The following is a 21,108-nucleotide window of genomic DNA, read 5'->3' on the forward strand; positions in this document are numbered from 1 at the left end:
AGGGAAAAATTAGCATTAAAAAAACATTTGGCAAATTAAAAAATATTCTTACTGTTCTGAAAATTTTATGAATTAATAAGAACAGAATTCTCTGCAGCTTCAAACTATTTTGTATGCTCGTAAATGTGACTGGGCTATTTTGCATATGCACAAACAGCATTACAGTATAGCTGTTGCTTTAAAAATATAAATCTGTGTTATCCTATTTTAAAGATGCATAGTTCACAATGATCACTTGCATTCAAAGCAGTGTTTATTTGGAATGGATTAAGAATGATGTAAAATATGTCCCATATTAACATTTTACTTCTGTAGAATTATGCCTACTTTTCTAAAAGGGAAGGCAGCTACACTGTTTAAAGCTTTTTTTTTTTTTTTTTGTGAATAGAGATGATATCAAACCTCTGTTTTCATGTTCATCCTTTGAACTGTGCTGCACCTTTCCCTGTGGGATGAGAGTCTGGCCAGGGAAGTGCCATCACTCAGGGCAGTGATCCACAGCGTCCCTGTGTCAGCTGTGGTGCAGCTCCAGCCTGATGGACTGTGGAGTCCCGTGTGCCCTCTGTGAATGGGGCCACCAGTTTGGGTCTCCCTCCTCTGATCAATCATTCTTCTCCCTGAAATTACTTCAGTTTAATGTCTTTGAAACAGTGGCCTCTCTAAATTTGCTTGCCATTTAATGAAAGATTTAAAAATTAGTAAGAGGTGAATGAAAATGTGACTGTTGCATAACCCTTGTTTCTTTACGAAACGAACAAAATTCCTAGACTACAGATGAAATGTTTTGTGAGGTTATAATATGAAATTTATTTCAGATAGACTGTCAAGAATTATTTAATTGATGGTTTTCTTTGTTGTTTTTATTTGGGGTTTTTATCATGAGCAAGTCTTGCACAATTGGTCATATGTTTTACTGTGCATTTCCCATACACATCTATCAAGTTTACCTCATAGTATGTATTACAAAAATTTCCTAAAACTTTATTTGGTGGATTACAGAAAAAGCAAATAATTTTGAATACCACAGTGTTGAGTAAAGAAGGGACTGGGGGCAATGGTCTGTTTGCTGACTACCCTTTCAAACTGGTATGGTGATTGGTAATTCAAACCCTGGCAATTTAGCTTTTTCTGAAAGGAATACTTCTTGCAGTGATAAAACAGTACTGGAAATTTTGATTAGGAAATTCTATGATATTCCCTGAAGTGCAGCTTTGCAGAAATGCTGAGCCAAATGTTATGGTAATTTTAAAAAAGTGCTTACCAAATAATTGGAACTGCAGAGAATGTAAACCATTGAGGAATTTGTCCTGTTATGATGTCTCAGCATAGAGCAAGAGCTTATGTGGAGGTGTATATCTGAGTTATTTTAGAACTGCTTCTTTTAACTAATTCCTACTATTTATTTTTTGTATGTTAAGAAATGATATTTTTAAGTGTTTTGCAGAAAATTTTGTATATTCTACGTAATAAGATCCAGATTCCTGATCCTATAAGGGGACACCACTCTTTTTATTGTTTATTATATAAATATGAAACTGGATTAAAAGCATTCAATTTTCTTTTTATCTGTGTAAGTCTCAGACAGTTTGGACCTTGGATGCTGTGAGTGTTAGACCTGGAGGTTCCCCAAGGCAGAAACTCCTAAAGGACTCCTTAGCAGCAAAAGAACTTCAGACCATGGAAAAACACCTAGCTGGTATGTATGGGATCAAGGAACCATAAAATGCCTAGAACTACCTGCCCAGCTTGCTCTGCCAATATTTCAGATGAAGGAAAAAATTATCTAACTCACATGCTGATGAAAACAGATGAAAACTTTAATTTTTTTTTTCATTGAAGAAAACACAATTAGTGTTTTATTTGTAGATGTAATGAACTTCACTGTAATCACAGTAAGTACACTACTTAAACAGTAATTAAACCATGGTAAATATACTGTGGTCTGAGAGCATAATGGTGCACCTTTTTTTGGTTTTGTGTTTCACCCAGACCTATGCAATAAGGAGGTACTGATGTTTTACTTACTGTCAAACAGTCTTTAAAAGCAGGCTGCAGTGAACCTTTAACTGGAGAACAGATTGCTTTGCAGGAAAAACTTGCCTTGTTATGAGAATTCTGGCTGAGTGAAATCTATTAACTTGTGTGTTGTGGAACATCTGCAACATCTTTGATGGAGTAACCACTTCTGAAAAGTCAAAAAAAAAAAAGCATGAGGTTTTTGGTAAAGAGATGTTTCAGAGCTTTATAAAAATTAATGAGGAATATTTTAAAATTTAGCTTGCAATTTGTTCTTCTTTGTAACCAATGTTTTCTATCTTCAGCTTTCATTAAAAGGTAGGACACAGACCTATATTGTGGTAGTCCTCCTATAATTATGCATGCTGTTTGTCATATGGTGAAAGCTTCATAGGCTAATTCTCTGAAAGGTAATGCTTCACTGGAAGGTAACGACTGTATATGTAAAATGAAGGTAGTAACAAAATTTATTTGATCATTCTCCTAAGTTATTTAGAGAGTGAGGCAGAGAACGCTTTTGGTGTGATATTTTAAAATACTTTGGATATTTATCTTGCCAATAACAGTGGTGAGAAAGCTGAATCCTCTTTAGCAAGGGGCTGTTGCAGCTGAGGTCAAGGCAGATGACAAAGCTATAAGCACAGGGAGGGAAGGTTTTTAGGAATAGGTTTTGCTCATAATGGAGCACAAACTAAAAATTACAATATATGCAAATGAAGCCTTTTAAGGTGGGTTTTGTGTCAGACAGTAGAGATGCTGTAATTCAATTTTTTTTTTATAGGTTCATAAAGCCTACAGCTATTAGAGCTGCAGCCACTGCCAAACTAGATTTAAAAATCCATGAGCCCTCTCGCTAAACTGAAACTCCCAGGAACATCTAGTGGGAATCAGGAGAGCAGCAAACCAATATGTGGTTTCTGTAGCATTGCAGGAACCTGTGTACCCCAAGGGCCCTGCTACTGAGGTACTACTTGTTTTTCCTTATGTGTCACTCAGGAGGAGTCTGGTGGAGATCTCCCTACTTTGATTTATGTCCTAACTGGTCTCACTTCCATGGTCATACAAGCTGTTCTTGCATGCATTATGCTGTGAAAAATGCATTCCCTTGGCAAAGCTGACAGTAGTAACTACAATATTCAATAGAATATGCAATTTTAAATACTTAATTGACTGTAAAGTAAGTAAGATTCACTTAATCTCTGAGATTCCTTTTGCAGTTGTGCGACCCAAAAGATTTTCTCTCTCACATCAGCGCTGTTCCTGTCATTTGACTTTGGGCCTGATATTTCAGTAGAGCTGTTGTTACATGAGGTTCAGCCATTCTACTATTTAGTAATTTTTGTCTGACTGAGAACTTCACATGAAAACAGCCCAATTATTAAACATTGGACTATTGTACTCCTAGTAATTCATGCCCTATTATAACACCAGTGGTGCTTGAGACAATTACTCCCCTCAAAGACAAGAATAACATAATTTCTGTGAATAATCAGTTTGGAGTACCTCAGATAATAATGCTGTGGTTTTGCTTAGCCTCATTTATCTTATACATTTGCAAAAGTTCAAGTGTCTGTGATATCAGCAAGTCTCTTGTTTCAGTTCTCTTAGCAAGCGCAATGGAACCTATTAATTCCATGGAATGGCTGCCTATCTAGGCAGTAATTTAGATGCCTGAGCGATGACTTGGATTACCTGTGTAATGATGAAATATGGCCCCCTGTCTCACATACACCTTCTTAAGGGGCCTGGCCTTCCCTTATGGACTATGTGCTGGATAAAAATCACTCCTAACATAAGGCATAATTTGGTGCCTGTGTCTAAATTAGGAGCTAGCACCAATTGCCAGCAACTGCCTCAGTACCTTGACATTTGAAAGCAGCAGTTTTACAAAATCAGATACTGGAGCAGTTTTCCTTCTCTACATATGGCTCATATCTTTTTTTGTCTAAAATCCAGGCTCTTATGTTATTATGGCTGATTTATATCACAAGCAAATGGAGATTATTATTTTCTTGGTAGTTTATTCCAGTATCTTGCCAATTTGGTGTGTTGCACTGATTTTGTGGTCTTCGTATACTTCTGGAAAATATTTTATCACAAGAAGAACTGTTAAAAAAATAAACAGTTTATGAGTGCATATGAATCATATCCTTATTCTGGATATTTTTTTATTTGAAAGCAAAATGGCTTTGTGTTGCTCTGTTGCATTTTATTTTCCTTTACATGACCACAACAAGGATTTTTAAAAATCCTAAGTCATAATTCAATTGTAATATTTAATATGGATCAGATAATACTGCTAAGCTGGGAATGTGTGACTTTTTTCTTTCTGGCTGAAAAGCTTATACTAAAGCAAAATCAAACAGAAGATGTGTAAATAAAACTTAATAATTATGCTATGGAAACATGTTAAATATGTGTAGAGAAATTATTATAATTGGTTTATCTGCAGGCTTGATTGCTATATGAAATTAAGGAAACATGAGCCAGCATATAATATCTATTTAACTCTATTAAATCATTCAATATTCATGCTATTTTTTAGCATACTGAATTCAGTACAGGCAAGTTGGATGTCTGTAATTTTGCAAAGAAATAGACTAGGCTGGTTCTTTACAAGACCATATTCTTCATTTGTTTTAAATCAGTAGACCACAGTATCATTTATTGGCCCCTGATTTTTTGCCAGGCATCTTACACGTTCTGCACCAAAAGAGGAGCAGGAAGCAGGTTAAGGGAGCTGCTTCTTCCCCCTCTAAGATCAGCACAGTTGGTCAGAGCCTGGTGCCAAAAACGCAAAGGTCACCATCAAGTTTTGATCCTCATATGGGCCAAACTGAAGAGCTTGACTTCATGATCCTTGTGGGTCCCTTCCAATTAAGAAGATTCTGTAATTCTGTGATTCACTACTCTGCGTTCATGAGACCCCACCTGAGTGCTGCATTCAGCTCTGGGGTCCCCAAGGTAAAAAGGATGTGGACCTGTTTGAGTGGGTCCAGAGGAGGCCATGAAGATGCTCAGAGGGCTGGAGCATCTCTCACAGCCTGAGAGACTTGGGGTTGTTTGGTCTGGAGAAGTGAAGGCTACAGGGAGAGCTAGTTGTGGCCTTCCAGTACCTAAAGGGGCCTGCAAGAGAGCTGGAGAGGCACTTTTTATACACGTAGGTAGTGATAGGACAAGGAATTTAAACTAAAAGAGGAGAGATTTAGATTAAAGGCTGAGAAGAAATTCTTGACTGTGTGGGTGATGAGGCACTGGAGCAGGTTGCCCAGAGAAGCTTTGGATGTCTTGTCCCTAACAGTGCTCAAGGCCGGGTGGGATGGAGCTCTGAGCAACATCATTTAGTGGAAGGCATTCCTGCCCATAAGCAGGGGGTTTGGAACCAGGTGACCTTTAAGGTGTCTTCCAGCCCAAACCATTCTGTGATTCTGTGAAGTTACAAAGTGAAAGCATAGTTGAAGAGTAGTTCAAGATGTAATAATTTCAAAATAGAAAGAATTAATTTTAAGGGGTCAATTATAAATGTTCTTAACTGTGTGCTAGAAATATTGACTATGTTTTGAAATTTGCTAACAGTAATATATTTAATCTTTAAAAAGTTGAGAGACACTTTTATCTGAGGCTTTCACAACTAATTCAATTTTATTAGCTTTTCTAGTAATAGCATTTGAGATGGGTGCAAAAAGTTGTATTAGACTAATAACATGAAATTGGCATGGCTTATTTCCTGTTTTCAAGATCTTATAAAATATGTTGAAGGAAGCACATATTTAATTATTTAACATACAACATTCCTTTTATACCTACTGGTAAACACAAGTGAAAAAAAATCTCATTTTCCAATATGCAGTTTAGGATCTGTTTCTTTTAGGACATTTAGAACCTGAAATAATTGTTATAAAAATAAAAAAAAAGAAATGCTTATTTTAGACAAGTTGACTTAATGGGTGTGTAAATCAGTAGAGCCTTGCTACTTTACAGCTTCTGGGACTGTGACTTGCTAATGGGAAATGGCATTGCTATTTTAAAGATAATCAGCTGTCTATATGAAAATCAAGTACACTAGAGTACATGCCAGTGAAAGTGAAAATTCATAACAGTAGTGTAATATAAACTTGATTAAACTGTTTCTTAAGCTCTACATTTGTACTTGCAAGGACTTTCAATATGTTATCAATGCTAACCTAAATTCCAGCTACCCTCGCCTGACTTTGATGGCTGTATTCTGATTTAATTCATCAGAAGCATTAAAATGATTTAAATTATTTCAGGAGACAGTTTTCATTCACTGTCCTTAACTTGTTGCGGTTTTAAGAGATCTTATTTCTTAAGGCTGTGTGCAAGGAAGGGGTTGGACCACCCAATGGCTGTCACCTTTTCTCCTTGGGCTCTGGACATCGTGACCCCATCATCTGCTGTGGCACTGGCAGGCCAGAACGCGAGATTCAGGCTCAAACAGGATCACAAATCCAGACATGCCAGAGTTCGGTTGTTACTTCCCTCAGAGTTTTGGTTGGGCAGTAGACAGCAGGGCCAGAAGCAAAGTTTTGCCTTGAGCCAGTTTTGGATTGCAGCTGAGAATGGCAGATTTACATCACTGCTCTGTCTTGGTTTGCTACTAATCTTGATTTTGCAGTAACTGTGCAAAAGCCACAGAGACATAATTTTGATGACACAAGAGGAATTTTTATAGGTTGTGTTGATATTCAATGAAGAGGTAATATTTCACTGCTGCAGGCTAGCTGTGTTTGCAGTGAATCAAATGTAAATAAACTTTAGGGAAATGCTTGCCAAACATTTGCACTGTTAATTCTCATGCCTTGTATTTTAAGCATGAATAGATTTTCTCTGTACAGATTCAGGTTTTCACTTACATTGGAGAAAATCATTGAGAGTTCTAAACCAGAGAGAAACAGACAGTGAGTTTCTTTTTTTTCCATTTGTTCATGTGTGTGTGCACAGACATTGAGAAGGACCTCGCACTGTGGGAAGAAGCAAGGCTCTCAAGAAGCCCTGGTGTCCAGCATCCCAGTGTAGTTACATCTGACCATCAAGGCACTCTTCAAGCTGCACAGGGCCCAACCCCAAGGCCTCAGGTGCCAACTCCGACAGGGAAGAACATTCAGCTCCAAGGAAGCAAATCGCCACCGCTGCCCACTAACAGCAGAACACAGGTCTCCAGTGTCACAAACAGCAGCGCACAAACCAAGAGGCCATCAGCTCCAGGGAGCAGACCTATGACCCCAAATAGCTTGTTGTCACGGCCTCTTACCCCTAGCAACCAAGGAAGTAGGGAAGGCATTATTAGCCTGCAAAGAAGCAGATCTTTGTCATCTAAGAGCCAAATGGGGAGGACCCTCAGTGCTGCTTCAGGGCTTTCTGTGCAAGTGAGTGGAGATGTTGTTGGAACTGTCACTACTCAGAGAAACAGTTTATCAGAAGTAAGATTTTCGATTTAATGTTTTTGCTATGTTTAATAATGCCAAGACTTGATTGCATTTTATGTTCAAGTAACATCAGTATACCTAATGTAACCTACTGTGCTGAAAAGAACTTGAAACAGAAGGATGAGAAAATTAGCAAGGAAATACTGCTCAGCTTTGAGAGGTACTCATTAGAGAATGTCGGTATTATTACAGAAATCATCCTGAAACACTTGTGTCCCCTAAATTTACCATGAGCTCGGTAGGGCTTTGCCTGTACAATGCATAGCAGTTTTATTAGCATTACAGTTTCTAACAGGTGCATATCTCTGGAATATTAAACAAAACTTTATCTAATCTTTATGTTCCATGGTAATTTTTTTTCCTGCTGCACTGGCAGTGCATGATATTTTCTTGATCTACTTTTTATTTCATATTTTGGGGCAATTGGAATGATAAGTTGAGCATCACTTAAAGGACAGATTTTTCCAAAGCACCAAACTGAATTACAAGAGAAAATGTCCAACATTGTTGAATCACTGTCTAATACTATATGCACGGTAACTAGGCTAATTTTCAGCATAAAAATTTCCTGTCACATATTATTGGCTTTTACAGGACTAGTCTTTGTTTAAAACAAAACAAAGAAAAAGTTAAAGTACCTTGTAAATTCTGAGTAGGATTCTCCTCTGCTAACCTTAGCTGCCTTAAAGATAACTTCAGTGTGTGGGCAGTGGAAATAAAAGCACCTGTGAAAGAAAACCCCTGCTGTCTATCTCTATACATGCCTTACAAAGGTGAGTCTTTTCTCAGGATATGCCAGTCCTTCTATACTGACTTGAGAAGGAACTATGTGTCTAGACTGCTGATTTTTTAGTGGTGGAATATGTTGGTTCCCACCATTATTACCAATCTCTTTGTAATCCATTTGTCAAAACCTGGAGACCTTTTTTTCAAGACTGAAAATAGTATCAGACCTTTAGATTGTTTCTGAGGAGTGTCATCTGTTTTAATAATTTGTTGGGTGTGACACTTGATACAATGTGTTATCAGTCTCATGACTTCTAAAGGAAATCTCAAATGTTGTTTATGATAGTGTTGCTTAGGGTTGCTTTTAGAAAAATTAGAGATTAAATACTTAGTATAACCCTTCAATTAATTATATGACATCCATTATCTGTTGTGAAGGAAAGGAAATGAAGCACAGATTATTCTAGAATTTGGGGAAGAAATTTTACTTCAATTTGGTGGTGAAATAAATGCTCATTATTTTGGTGTTTGAATGACAGTGCACTACAGCTCAACATCATTGAGCTGTTTCTTCACTTAGAATTGAATATCCAGATTAAAGACATGAGGACTGAAGGTGACTACAGAAAGTGTCTTCACTGCCAGTTGATATATTTTCAAACCACGTTTCCCATTTAAAAAATAAAAAAGACAATTTTAACACTTTTTTTTTGACCAAAAAAATCACTATGTGTCCTCTTTTGAAGTATTGGATGTGTTTGTGTGTTAGAATTTCCTCTCATACCGGAAAATGAGAATTGAAATTAATTTTTATCTAAAATATGTTCAGAAGAAATGAAGGGTTTTATTGTCTCCAACTAAATTCTTCACCCCTCTTTTTGTTCTTTTTTAGGCAGTCTTGTTCTTAACTGAAACACAGTCATGTGATGCTAAGTAAAATTATTGTATATGCTCCTGAAACCATGTGTGTGTAATGTGTGGGAGATATCCAGTCTGCCTGCCACTTTTGATCTTTCCTGTAAAGAGGCAGACAATTAAAAATGCTTTCTTCCAGAGCCTTTCTGTAGTTATGGTAATAATAAGCCAGAGTCCCATTTAATTTGCTGTGTCTTGTTACTTCTGTTTGCTGATAGCTCTCACAGTAAGTGTCCTGTTATACTTTTAATATATGGATATATTTGTCTCAAGAATTTTAGGAAGTGAGCAATATTATTATGCTATTTTCCAGGTAGAATAGCATGTCCAGATTCAGCCAGCAATCCACTGTAAAGCTGATGTTAAACCTCAGCATTTCTATGCAGGATCTTATCCTCTGTTAAAATCCCTTCTAGAAGTGACAAATTCTTTTCTTCCTCTTTGCTCACTGGGTACAATAGTACCTTGGCTGCTAGTGACCCAGCTCAGACCCTATTTATCCTTTCTGACATGCACAAGTGACCTTTGACATAATGGAAACTCAGCCTGGGACTAGCTCTGCTTCCAAAGGGAAAGCTGCTGGTATGACACATCCATACTGATGACCTTCCTCTGCCAGGTTGTGAAGGCCCATGGATATCAGCAAGTAGCTGATGGAGATCTGGCCAATCTGCCACTCCCAGCCTCATTCTTGAAGGATTATACTAGAAGCTTTCAAGCTGTCTTTTGCCCACTTAAGTTCCTGGTCACTTAGAGAAGTGGATTTAGACAGAACATACATCTGTTCTGTGACATTTTTTTACCATGTTAGACATTTCCTTCCATTTGTGGCCATATGATTTTATTTTCTCATGTCATAGCTTGTCTCTGACCATGGAGATATATTTTAAAATGGCAGAGGAAGTATGGGGTAGGAGAACAAGAGTCCTGCCTGTCTTCTGTTACAGATCACAAACATATAAAACTCAAGGCTGATACTGTAATTTATTTTGCAACTTTCATTGTAGGTTTTGTATCCTCTTTCTGTATAAAACCAGTAAAATAAAAGAGGGGAAATTGCCTTTATTCTTATTAGCCTTATGGTCTCAACTGGGAATTTTTACTGGATGTAAATACACTATGGTAATATTGCCAATCCTATGGAAGATACTATGATAAGATTTTTTGCAAATAACTCTGCTTCCTTACTTTTAGGTGATGTTAATGGAATTAATCAGTAGAATGTTGATATATATTTGATGAGAATAAGTCAGTTGAAAAGAATGTGACTACTGGGTGCCAGGAGCATGTTTTACCAAGGAGTTTGATATACTTATTTATTTACTTGCTTATTTGTTGGGAATTTTAACAAAACTCTCAATGCCTTATGTATGCTTCCTAGATTGTAATGTGTTTCAAAGTAACATAACAAGTCTAAATAGAAAAATATTACTAATAAATACAATTCAAAGTTCTTAAGCTTTAGTAAAGTTCATGCTGCAGCATGGGTGGTTCAATCTTGATATAGCACAAATCTTAAATAATTTGGCAAGTACTTAACATATCAGCTGTTAAGAATGTTTTGGGGTTTTTTAATGCTCAAGACTTAGAATGATCTGAGATTTTGTGGACAAGTTTCTGCCTCCTGGCACACATAATATTACTAAGTTCTAACAGGTGTGTTTTATTATCAGCTCTGTTCAAGGCTGAATTGAATTATAGCAAAGAAATGCTACCTAGAGAAATAGTTTTATTATCTCTATAAAGGTTATAAATCAGGGTTCCAAATCCTTTGGCAGAGATACTTTTATGCACGTTCCTAGTCCTTTGGTGTTTTGTATAAATTGGCAGAGGAATGTTGAACCCTACTTATCTCTTTAGGATGGATTCCATTAAAGTGACACAATTCTGTGATACTTGTCAATAGCTGTTGAGATGAAAATACCACTGACTCCCTTGTTTGCCATATCATTTCCTGAACACATGAAATTTTGCAATAATTTCTTTTATTCGGATAATTTAAAGTGGTATTCAGCAAACCTGATTAGTCTGTTGTTGTTGAGAGCAGGAAACTTCATCTTATTTGAATATAGCCTTGATTAACAAAAGTTTTTCTTCAATTTACTGGAGTATAGAGCATAACTTGTGATGGGGACTCTTCTTTTTGGTCAGATACTCTCATTCTGTTCCACTGCCTGGCTCAGGACTTTGCTCTGTGTTTTTGGAAGATTAAAAAGTATGTGGATCAGTGTGAAAGTCACACATGCCTACTGCAAGAATCCTGTTCCTTGAACCAAAACACGTTCAGTGTTGTAGTCAGTAACCTTCTCCAGCACAGCACCTTGGAAATGGCCATACAGGAGTGAGGCCTGGAGCTCCTGCCTGAATTTACTGCTGGCCCATGGCAGTCTTTGTGAATTTTTAACACATTACTGACAGAATTAATAATTTACTCCCAGCTAGTTAGATCTTGATTGAGCAGCCTTCAGTCTCCCAAAACTGATTTAAACAAGCCTGGATTCTGTATTTAAATCAGATAGCCTAAGAATAAAATTTATGTTGTAATACAATTTAACTTTTAATATGTAGATTCTCATTTCAGCTGATGTAACACAAAACAGTGTTATTACCCCCTTTTTTTTTTTCAAGAACTTATAAAAATCTGGCCAGTATTTTTATGATATCTGGCCAAGGTTAAAATTTTCTTTTAGAGACTAAACTTGCATGTTTGAACTGCCTTTGAAAATAAAACTGTGCATTCCAGTCTCATCTCTCCCCTTGAATATTGCAAAGGAATGTGTCAAAGTATTTTATATGTCTGTGCGTATACTTGTTCACATGCATATGTGTGTGTCTGCATGGAAAAATATTCTTGTACGCATACATATATGCATTATATTAAAAAGTAGACAATTTTAAAACATTTTCAAAAGCATATATTCAGCTGCATATGCATTTTTAACCATGTAAAACATTTATATTCTGATGTTTTAATGGTAACTTTACAAAAGTTTCCATAACATTTTTCCTTCCTAAGCCTTCTCTTTATGCAGCAAAACCATAGGTTCTAAATCAAGTTTCAGGTTCCTGTACTTATTAGACTAGAAACAGTGACAATTTTGACAGATCAAAGCCTCACTTAAGCAAATTGCATGTGAAATGTCTATGCAGTCCAAAACCTGCAGGGTTAGATGTAATATCTGCTATTTTGTCTTGTCACTGCATTTCCAAGATGAGTATGTATGTGTCTTCCATACCTGTATTTATAGTGGAGAGATAGTGAAATAAATCCCTTCATTTTGGTGTGTTTGGGTTTGATTTTTTTGTTGTTGTCGTTTCTTTGTTTGGTTTGTTTGTTTGCTTTTGGTTTTGTTTTGGTTTTGGTTGGTTTTGTGGATTTTTGTTTGGTTGGTTTTGGGTTTTGGTTTTGTTTGTTTGTTTGTTTTGGGGTAAGGTGTTTTTTTGGGGTTTTTTTTGTTTTGTTTTACTGAATAGATTAAAAAAATTTCCAAGGAGCCTGCACATCCTCTACATTTTGGTTTTATTTCATAGCAAGTGGGTTTTTTTGTTTTTAAAGGCTTTCTCCTTTCTAGTTAATTGAGGCTAGTGTTTGCTGCAGTCTTCATTTATACAGAACAATTGTCTGTCATTATATCTAAAATAGATCTGTTTGTGGCAGGATGAATTCTTACAACAGCTTCAACTTGCTCATCAACCTTGGATATTGCCGAGTGACACAGAAAGTGAAGGAGTGGAAGCTGACCAAGACAAATGTAAGTATATGTGTAAGGACCAGATAATTTGTCAAAACCCCTCAACTTTACTGCTCTTTTCCATATCTTCAAATGCTGTGGAGATGTCATGCCTGCTCTCAGGAGCTTTTCTCACAAGTACCAATAACTTATTTTTGTGAAGGCTGAACCTTATAGGATTGATCTGCAGAAGCTTTCCTGTAGTCACTGAACAATGACAAAATGATGACAGAACACTGTTTACTTAAGCTAAGTGAAACAATTTGTCCTGATGTGTTAAAGTAGCTGTTCCAGAAAATAACATGACCTTGAAATAGATAATCTGTTTCATAAATCTGTATTCACCAGCAAAAAAAAAGCAAAGTATAAAACTCCAGGTCTGAAATGTAGAGCCTCCCTCCTTAGGTCTGACACTCCATTATCTCTATTTTGCTTATATTATTTTAATTCATCTGTATAAATAAAAAAGTTCTTAATCATACCAGTAATCCTTAATATCCTGCACTCTTTGAAGTATTTGTCTAATCGTGGAAGTGAGGGTCAGCAGGATCAGAGCCTAAATGGCAGAACAAGTAACAGGCTATAAATTGCAATATTTTCAAACTGTAACAAATTCACCCTGCCTACAAGGTACCTGTAAATGATCTTACTGTTTCACATTGTCTCTTTTAATTCACACTAGTTTTGTGATCTGTAAGGTGAACATGCAAACTGCTTCCCAGCATAGTTTAGGTGATGTACTTGAAAAAGAACAGGTGATTTAATCAGCATGTTTAGAAAACTCAATACTGGTTTAAACATCAAGAGTTAACATATGAAAAAGACATTTTCTTTACAGAAGGGAACAGTTCTGTAAGGGATTAAGGATTCATAAGAAACATGCCAGATAAACAGAATTTTTTTTTTTAATTATGCTACTTTAAAGAATTGGTTTTTTACTCATACATCAGTTTCACTAATTCATACATAGCCCAGAGTTTGACTAAAATTTAAATTTACACAGTGAGATCCTAAAGACCATGTGCAGGTCTTTTTGTACACTAGTAAAATGTTACAGTGCATCCAGCTGATTTTAGTCCAAGGCTGTAAGTCCAAATTGAGTTGCACCAGAGCCTTTCCGTTGCCTTTGAGCTGAAGCTCACCTTAGGTGGCTCAAGAGAGACTCTGGGACCTACCTTTTATGTGTATGCAATTCTTCCTCAGTATTTTCTGTAAAGAATTTGCAGTCCCACAAAGAGGGAGGACTGGCTGTGCACACACAGACTGATGCTAATTATGTGAGCAGGGAGACTGATCCAGGACATATCAGATACACACCATGGTTTTGTATAGCTGCTATACTTGAACTTTGTGGGTGTGAGGACTTGTGAGCACCCAAAATCCTGTCCTATAATATTCCAAGAATATTATAGGTCATTGTCATTGCCCAAAAAAACAAAGTAGTGAGTTAAATATTAAAAATATCTTGTTAAGGTCAATGTCCAAATGCCTCTTCAATGGTGACAGACTTGAGTAATTGACCATCTCCCTCAGAAGCCTGTTCAGTCTTTGACCCTCTCAGTAAAGGAGAGCTCCTGAATCAGTCTGAATCTCTCCTGGCACAGCTTTGAGCCATTACTTTGTGTTCTGTCACTGAATACCAGGGAGAAGAGATCAGCATCTCTCTCTCCACATGCCCTCCTCAGGAAGCTGTGAAGTCAATCCTCAGCTTCATATTCTCCAAACTAGACAAGCCCAAAATCCTTAGCTGCTCCTCACAGGTCATTCCTTCCATCCCTCTCATCAGCTTTGTTGGCCTTATCTGACCAAGGACCCAAGGACTTTCACATCCTTCTTAAATTGTGGTGCCCAGAACTGCACACAATGCTCCAGGTGAGCCTGCACCAGTGCTCTACACAGGGGGATAATCACTTTTCTTGAGCAGCTGGTGATTCTGTATTTGATGCAGCCCAGGATGGGCTTTGTCCTGTTGGCTTCCAGGACATGCTGCTGATTCTTGCTGTGCCTGTTGCCAACCAGCACCTCCAGATCCATTTCTGCAGAGAGGCTCTCCAGCCACTTCTCTCCCAGTGTTTTTACTTGATATTAGTCTGTCCCAGCTGCAGAATGTGGAGTTTTGACTTGTTAAACTTCATGCCATTAATCACTGTCCAGTGTTCCAGTCTGTGTAGATCCCTGTGCAGAGCCTCTTGTCCCTCCAAAGAGTCAGCAGCACCTCCCAGTTTGGGATCATCAGCAAATGTGCTAATGGTGGATCCACCTCCTCCCTGCAGGTTGTTGGTAAATGTATTGAACAGAACTGGCCCTAGAATTGATCCCTGGGCAACACCACTGGTGACCAGTGGCCCCCTTTTAGCTCTGCCCTTCAGCCAGTTCTTCACCCAGCACAGCCTGCAGCCACTCATCCCACAGCTGGACAAGTTGTCCTGAAGGATGCTGTGAGGGACAGTATCAAAAGCATTACTCAAATCCAGAAAAACCATGTCCACCAACTTCCCTTCATCCACTGGTGGGTGACCTTATCCTAGAAAGCTATCGTTAGTTAAACAGGACTTTCCCTTTGTGAACCCCTTTTGACCTCTGCGTAGTTAGCTGGTGCACCTTCTTATCAGTTTCTACTACTATAACTAAAGGGATGGAACAGAAATGTTTTATTAAAGTAATATGTCCTGTAACTGAAATCTAATATTGAAAAATTTTATTAAAAGTAACTCATGATGGTAACATCCCTGTCTGAGTTTTTGTGCTAGTGCCATTGTCAAGAAAGCGCAGAATTGCCGCTGCTGACAAAGAGAAGCTGCCAATTCCTGGTTGTAAAGTGGAGTCAGCGAGGGGCTTTGGCACACTTGCTGATGCCACTGCTTGTAGGTAGGCCAGCTGGCAAGATTACACATAATTTTTTACCCCAAAGTAATAAATCTGTGCGGGTATTTTTTGTGTGATTTAGTGTTGAGAAGGCCCAGGAGTCCATAATTTGTGAGTTTGAGCAGAAGAGCTGCAAAATTAATCTTTACAATAGCAACACCTGTTCTTTGACTCAGCCTTTGATAAATTACATGTGGATAATATTTACCACATTCTTTGACTACTCTGAGATAATAGCAGCCAGGTGTAAAGCTAGTTTTTGGTAGTGGGAAAACAATGCAGAAAGAGAAACTGTGTGAGTCACCTTGAGTTCTTTAAAAGTAATATTATCTGGCTTGAGTTTTAGTAGAAAAAGAATGAAAAAAATAAGAGGGGAACAGTTTCAAATGTATTCAGATGTAAGAGTTTAAAGAGACTGTTTTCAAAGTAAGTGATAGCTGAACAGAACTGGGTCACTTTGGAATCTCAGCATCTCTCGACAAACATCGTTTGCAAAATGGATACAACAGCTCATATCTTGTCTCATGGAAATAAGATCTTGGTTCTCAGTTCTTCTAAATCAGACTTTACATTTTAAATTCTCCAGGCTCTCTGACAGCATTTTAAAAATTTATCCTTAGCAACAAGTTTCAATGATAAGTGGAAGTCAATAATTGTTAAACCTTCATACTAATTATGCCAACATTTTAAATCAAATAGCTACTCACATAAAAGAGTTTATATTATTCTAGCTTAAAAGACTCGTTATGTTAAAGAAGGGAAGCAAAATATTTTTAGGAAGCTTTGTTGATTTTTTTTAGCATACCCTTTCCTTTTCCTCTTTGTGCACTTAAGTAAGTTTGTGGCACTAGGTCAGAGAAAGAGATAGTTTATAATTATTTGCTCTTGTAATGTACATTTTGTTATTAAAAACAGGAATTAGGACATGCATTTTAAGAGCTATTATAATTTAGAAACAAAATCTCTTCTGTTTGCAAAATGTGTTTTCCTTTGAAACTCTCTACACAAAAAGAGATGAAAATTGTCAAGGCAGTATGATCCAAAATCAAGGACCTGTGACGTTCTTTTAGAATGACTAAAAATGTCTCTAGACAGAATCTCATGTGTGTTTTTCCACTGTGATTCTGGAGACAGTTCCCCATTATTACTTGCAGTAGTTTGCTTGTGTGCTGATTCTCTGCAAAGAGTTTTCAGAGAATGCATAGAGATCATTCTTGGAAAAAGGAGAGATCTGGGGAAAATATTTACCACTTGCATAATCCTTCAGTTTGATGAAAATTCTTTGAGCTGGCAAGAATGGATTTTCCTCTTTATGGGGTACTGATGCACAGAAACAGAAGAACTGCCACCAGAAAATTATTTAGACAGCTTTTATGAGAAGAAATTTATCATTTCAGGGGACTGACAAGAGTCTGCTTGAATTTTCCCTTGAGAAAAAGACCTACAAAGATTGAAGATTGGAAATTTCTAAGTATCACTAGCTTCCAAGAACCTTGAAAAGACAAAAGACAGGGATTTTGGTATAATTTGACCTGCCATCTGTAGTCTTGGCGAGGATTTGCTGCCCAAAACACTAAATCTGCTTTCTTGGGTGCTGAACTCAAGAAGTAACCCACACAGCAGATTTCCCCAGGTCACACAGCCTTGGACATAAAGGGTCCCTACCTTCAGTCAGTCCATCTAGCAGATGTACATGATAGGTGAATGAAGTAGACTCTTGAAAAGCTTGCTACTTGGTTAATCCATATTAAATATACCCAGAACATTAAGGACTGGAAGGCATCCTTAAGGATCATCTGTGTGAAAACATTCCTTTTTGCTAATCTGCTTGAGGCATGCCAGTTTCTGTAGTCAATGGCACACAAAGTTGTGTGTCTATTATCACTTCATTCCAACTTGCCAAAAGGAGCACTAGATGCTCATTTCTAGCTCAGTTGATCCAGGGCAAGTCTTGAACTCTTGCCCTCTGATCTGTGGGAGGAAATTTAAATGTTTTGCTACTCTTCATCTGTGAACTCTTTGCTAAGGTTGACTGTGAAAGGTCTACTGCTGATAAATCAAATGGTCATTGGGAATAAGTGGGATTTCTACTCCATTCATTCTTGCAGTGGTCTTGAAACTCTGCAGTCAAACACACTCTGCTGATGACTTCAACAGTTGTTGAAGAAAACCTTCATTTTCCCATTTGCACATGTCTGCCTAGGGGAAAAACCCAAAAGAATGAAAGATTGTTTTTTTTGTAGACTTGAGAAATTCAGACTGTGTTCTAGTAAAATTCCAATCCATACAGTATTTGTCCATATGTAAAGTTCCTTGCAATGAGTAAATTCACACGCCAAAACAGTCAATTTATCCTAATTATGCAAATAAGTTTTCCTAAGATTTGGAAGATTGCTTGGCCAGAGTTAACAATAAGGAGGAATCTACTGCTGGAATATGTTTTTGCTGTGAATGTTTGCTTTTGCTAGGGCCAGGTTCTACTCAGTATGAGTAACAATGACAGAATCAGGGTTAGAGCAGCAACTGTTGATTGCAAATTTTATGGCATCTACACAAATGCATTCCATTTCTGTCATTCAAATTCAGCTGTTTGTTTTTGTGCTCTGCTCTGATAGAGCATAGCTGTACTGGAAACATCTCTTTCAGTGGATTTGAGTTTAGGACAAGGCTAGATGTGGTTTCTCTAGAGAGTAAGGTGCTTATGAGACATCACTCAAATGTTACTCAATTATATGTCTGGTTAGTAAGAACATAATTATTGTAGTTGGCAGTTTTTCTCAGTGAATAATAAATTCACTATAAATACACATTTCCTTCTTTTTTTTTTTTCTTTTTTTCTTTTTTTTTTTTTTGTCTCACAAGTGAATCTGTCCCAAAAGTGGCCTTTTGGGAGACTTTTATTCTGATTCATGAATCTTCTGGAGATTTGATGTCTTTCTTTCATTTAATATGTCAAGAGTGGTAATACAAACGGCAGTAAAAAATTCATATCTCTCCCTTCCATGTATTCTCTGCAAAGAGTTTCATAAAACTTTTGTCTTCTTGGGATATGAGTTATTTTCTAAATTTCTCCAGTATGCACTTATGATTATTAAAGAAAATATGTTGTCTCTCATTCTGCCTGACATTGGCTTTGCTACATATTTAGCTTGAGACAGTTCTATGTCCACTTCAGAAATAGCATACGAGAAAGGATTGTGCTCCTGTAAACAGAATTTCTCTGGGCCTGTTGGATGGTCTTGGCTGGATGTCTTGTGACACTTGTAGCTGAAGCTGCATCGCTTCATATAACTGCTTTTTGAGTCTGAATTTTCTAGTGTGGAAACCTGCCCACTTGGATTTAATTATTTATTGATGGTGAAACAAAAGTAGAGATTGACATTATTTCTACCAGAAGTCAGATGATTTTTGGACAGTGAGTGGTGAGTTCAAATGCAACTAGGGAAAGTTGAAGTTAGACTCAAGTTTCCTATTTTTTGAATGGATGTGCTTAAATCCAAAGCTGCTGTCATCTTCTGATATTATTAAGGCTTTAAGGCACATTGCTTTTTTTATACCGACTAATATTTGGTTTCACTTTGGAAAAGTTCACATTGGACTAAATAATTAGCATGAGAAGGGAATTTTCCATTGCAGGGAGTAAAAAAAAAAAAAAAAAAAAATTCAAAACCTGTTTTAGTGCAGAAAGCTCTTTTCAGTCAAGCTTCCAAACCTACAGATATCTTTTTCTACAGCATGCCTTATTATGCTAAACTTGGATTCCCAACGACATTTAATGTAATAAAAAATGACGCTGTAATTTAAAAAATGGCCTAGAGAATTATCAGGACACACATTAGGTAAATTAAAAGCTGGCAAAATGAGGAATCAAAAACTAGAGTTTCTAATGGGAAGATGTAGATGAATGGGGCTCATTAGGGTCTGATAGGTTTGGATAATGGGTGGGAAGGACAAGTTGAAGTTATTAAATGATATAAATCCCCTGGTATAATGGCCAGATTCCAGTAAAATGCACTTTATTATAACCAGATGAAGTATATTTAAACCAAATGAAATATATCTGGCACCAGAGAAACATATCTGTCTCTGCTGCAGAATAATGAGGCTTTGTCCTGGAAAGCAGTGACCTAATGGATTTAGGATGGTCATAGAAGATCATCTCAGTGTGAGCTCTCAGAATAATGCTGTCACATTGAAGGGTAAACCATTTCTTGAATGCTTTAGAAGTTAAGTAGCAAAGTAATTATTCCACATAATATCAGTAAAAGAAAACCTGTGGGTTAGGTGTCTTTCCATTAAGACAGATTGGGATTGCTCAATGGATTTCAGAAGATGATTAAAAATGACCAGCATTTAGGAAACCCTCTTAGGAATTTTCCTCACTCACATAAAGGCATTCAACCAGGAACTTCAGAGATAACATGATATCTGTAGATAGATTTTTAAGTAAAAAAGATTCAACTCATCAAACTGTGGCAAAGGAAATTAAAAGCTCCTAGCAACCAGGAGCTTCAAGTGTTATAAGCAAAAAATAAGGGACACAATGAACTCAAAGCCATTAACATGTGGTTAACTTCTTAAATTCTTAACTTCTCCAGTTAAGACCAGTCCCTGGGCCTTCTGTGGGTAACAGTCACAAGAAGAATCTGCAAGTGAAACAGGCTTACACATATTTGCTTTTCTTTATCCCACCATAAGACAAGTCCATTACTTATAGATCAAACTGTGATAGAGCTTGAATATCTGATGAAAGAAGCACCTCCAAGGAAAACAGCTGAACATTAGGTATAAATGACAAAAAGCCCCCAACCATATAAAGGTAATAAAGGATAAGAACTGTTGCTAAGGTTTCCTAGGCTTTTTGTCTTGTGTTTTGTTTGTTTGTTTGGTTAATTTGTTTTTGTTGTTGAAAAGGTTTTCACAGTATATGCCTCGCTTTGTTGATTATCAATACAGAATCACATACAAAGTCCAGGCTTATCACCTCCCAAAATGAAAATTATTCCAAATGTGTTAAATTAATTAGCTGGAGATAAGGGAAAGAGTTTGTTCCTGCCAAGTTTCTTAAATCTCCCAGAAAGGGCTTGCATATTTAAATGTTCAAAAGAAGTGAAACTGCTGTGCCTGAGTTCCATCAGTGTTTAAAAAAGGCAAGGTGGAGGCTTCTCAGGTAACACACAGACCTTTATGCATTCACCAGTACAATTAAATGAGGTTGTGGCTTTTATTTCCGGTTCATAACCTTGATTCTCTAACTGGATCTATGTAACAGGTCCAGTTACAGCATTATATTTTATACAAACAATGGAGAGGGCAGGTTGTGTTCCAGTCAGCAATGTTTGCAAAACAGTCCATTGCAATATGCATTTGTAAATATTTTTGAAAGCTGAATTTCCATTTGCTTTGGG

At 37.1% G+C, this 21,108-nt stretch overlaps 1 protein-coding gene across 2 annotated transcripts in view; it reads left to right on the forward strand.

Annotated features, from left to right (window-relative positions):
• The window catches only part of C1H8orf34 (chromosome 1 C8orf34 homolog), a 150,262-nt gene that overhangs the window by 127,746 nt on the left and 1,408 nt on the right, over positions 1 to 21,108 (forward strand). For both annotated transcript variants that reach the window (XM_059861819.1, XM_059861828.1), the window contains 3 exons: positions 1,576 to 1,696; positions 6,979 to 7,457; positions 12,763 to 12,856. In XM_059861819.1, coding sequence (XP_059717802.1) covers positions 1,576 to 1,696; positions 6,979 to 7,457; positions 12,763 to 12,856 — 694 coding nt within the window. The remainder of the gene's footprint in view (positions 1 to 1,575; positions 1,697 to 6,978; positions 7,458 to 12,762; positions 12,857 to 21,108) is intronic.

This window comes from Haemorhous mexicanus, chromosome 1 (assembly GCF_027477595.1).
Source record: "Haemorhous mexicanus isolate bHaeMex1 chromosome 1, bHaeMex1.pri, whole genome shotgun sequence".
In the NCBI taxonomy this organism is placed as follows: Eukaryota; Metazoa; Chordata; class Aves; order Passeriformes; family Fringillidae; genus Haemorhous; species Haemorhous mexicanus.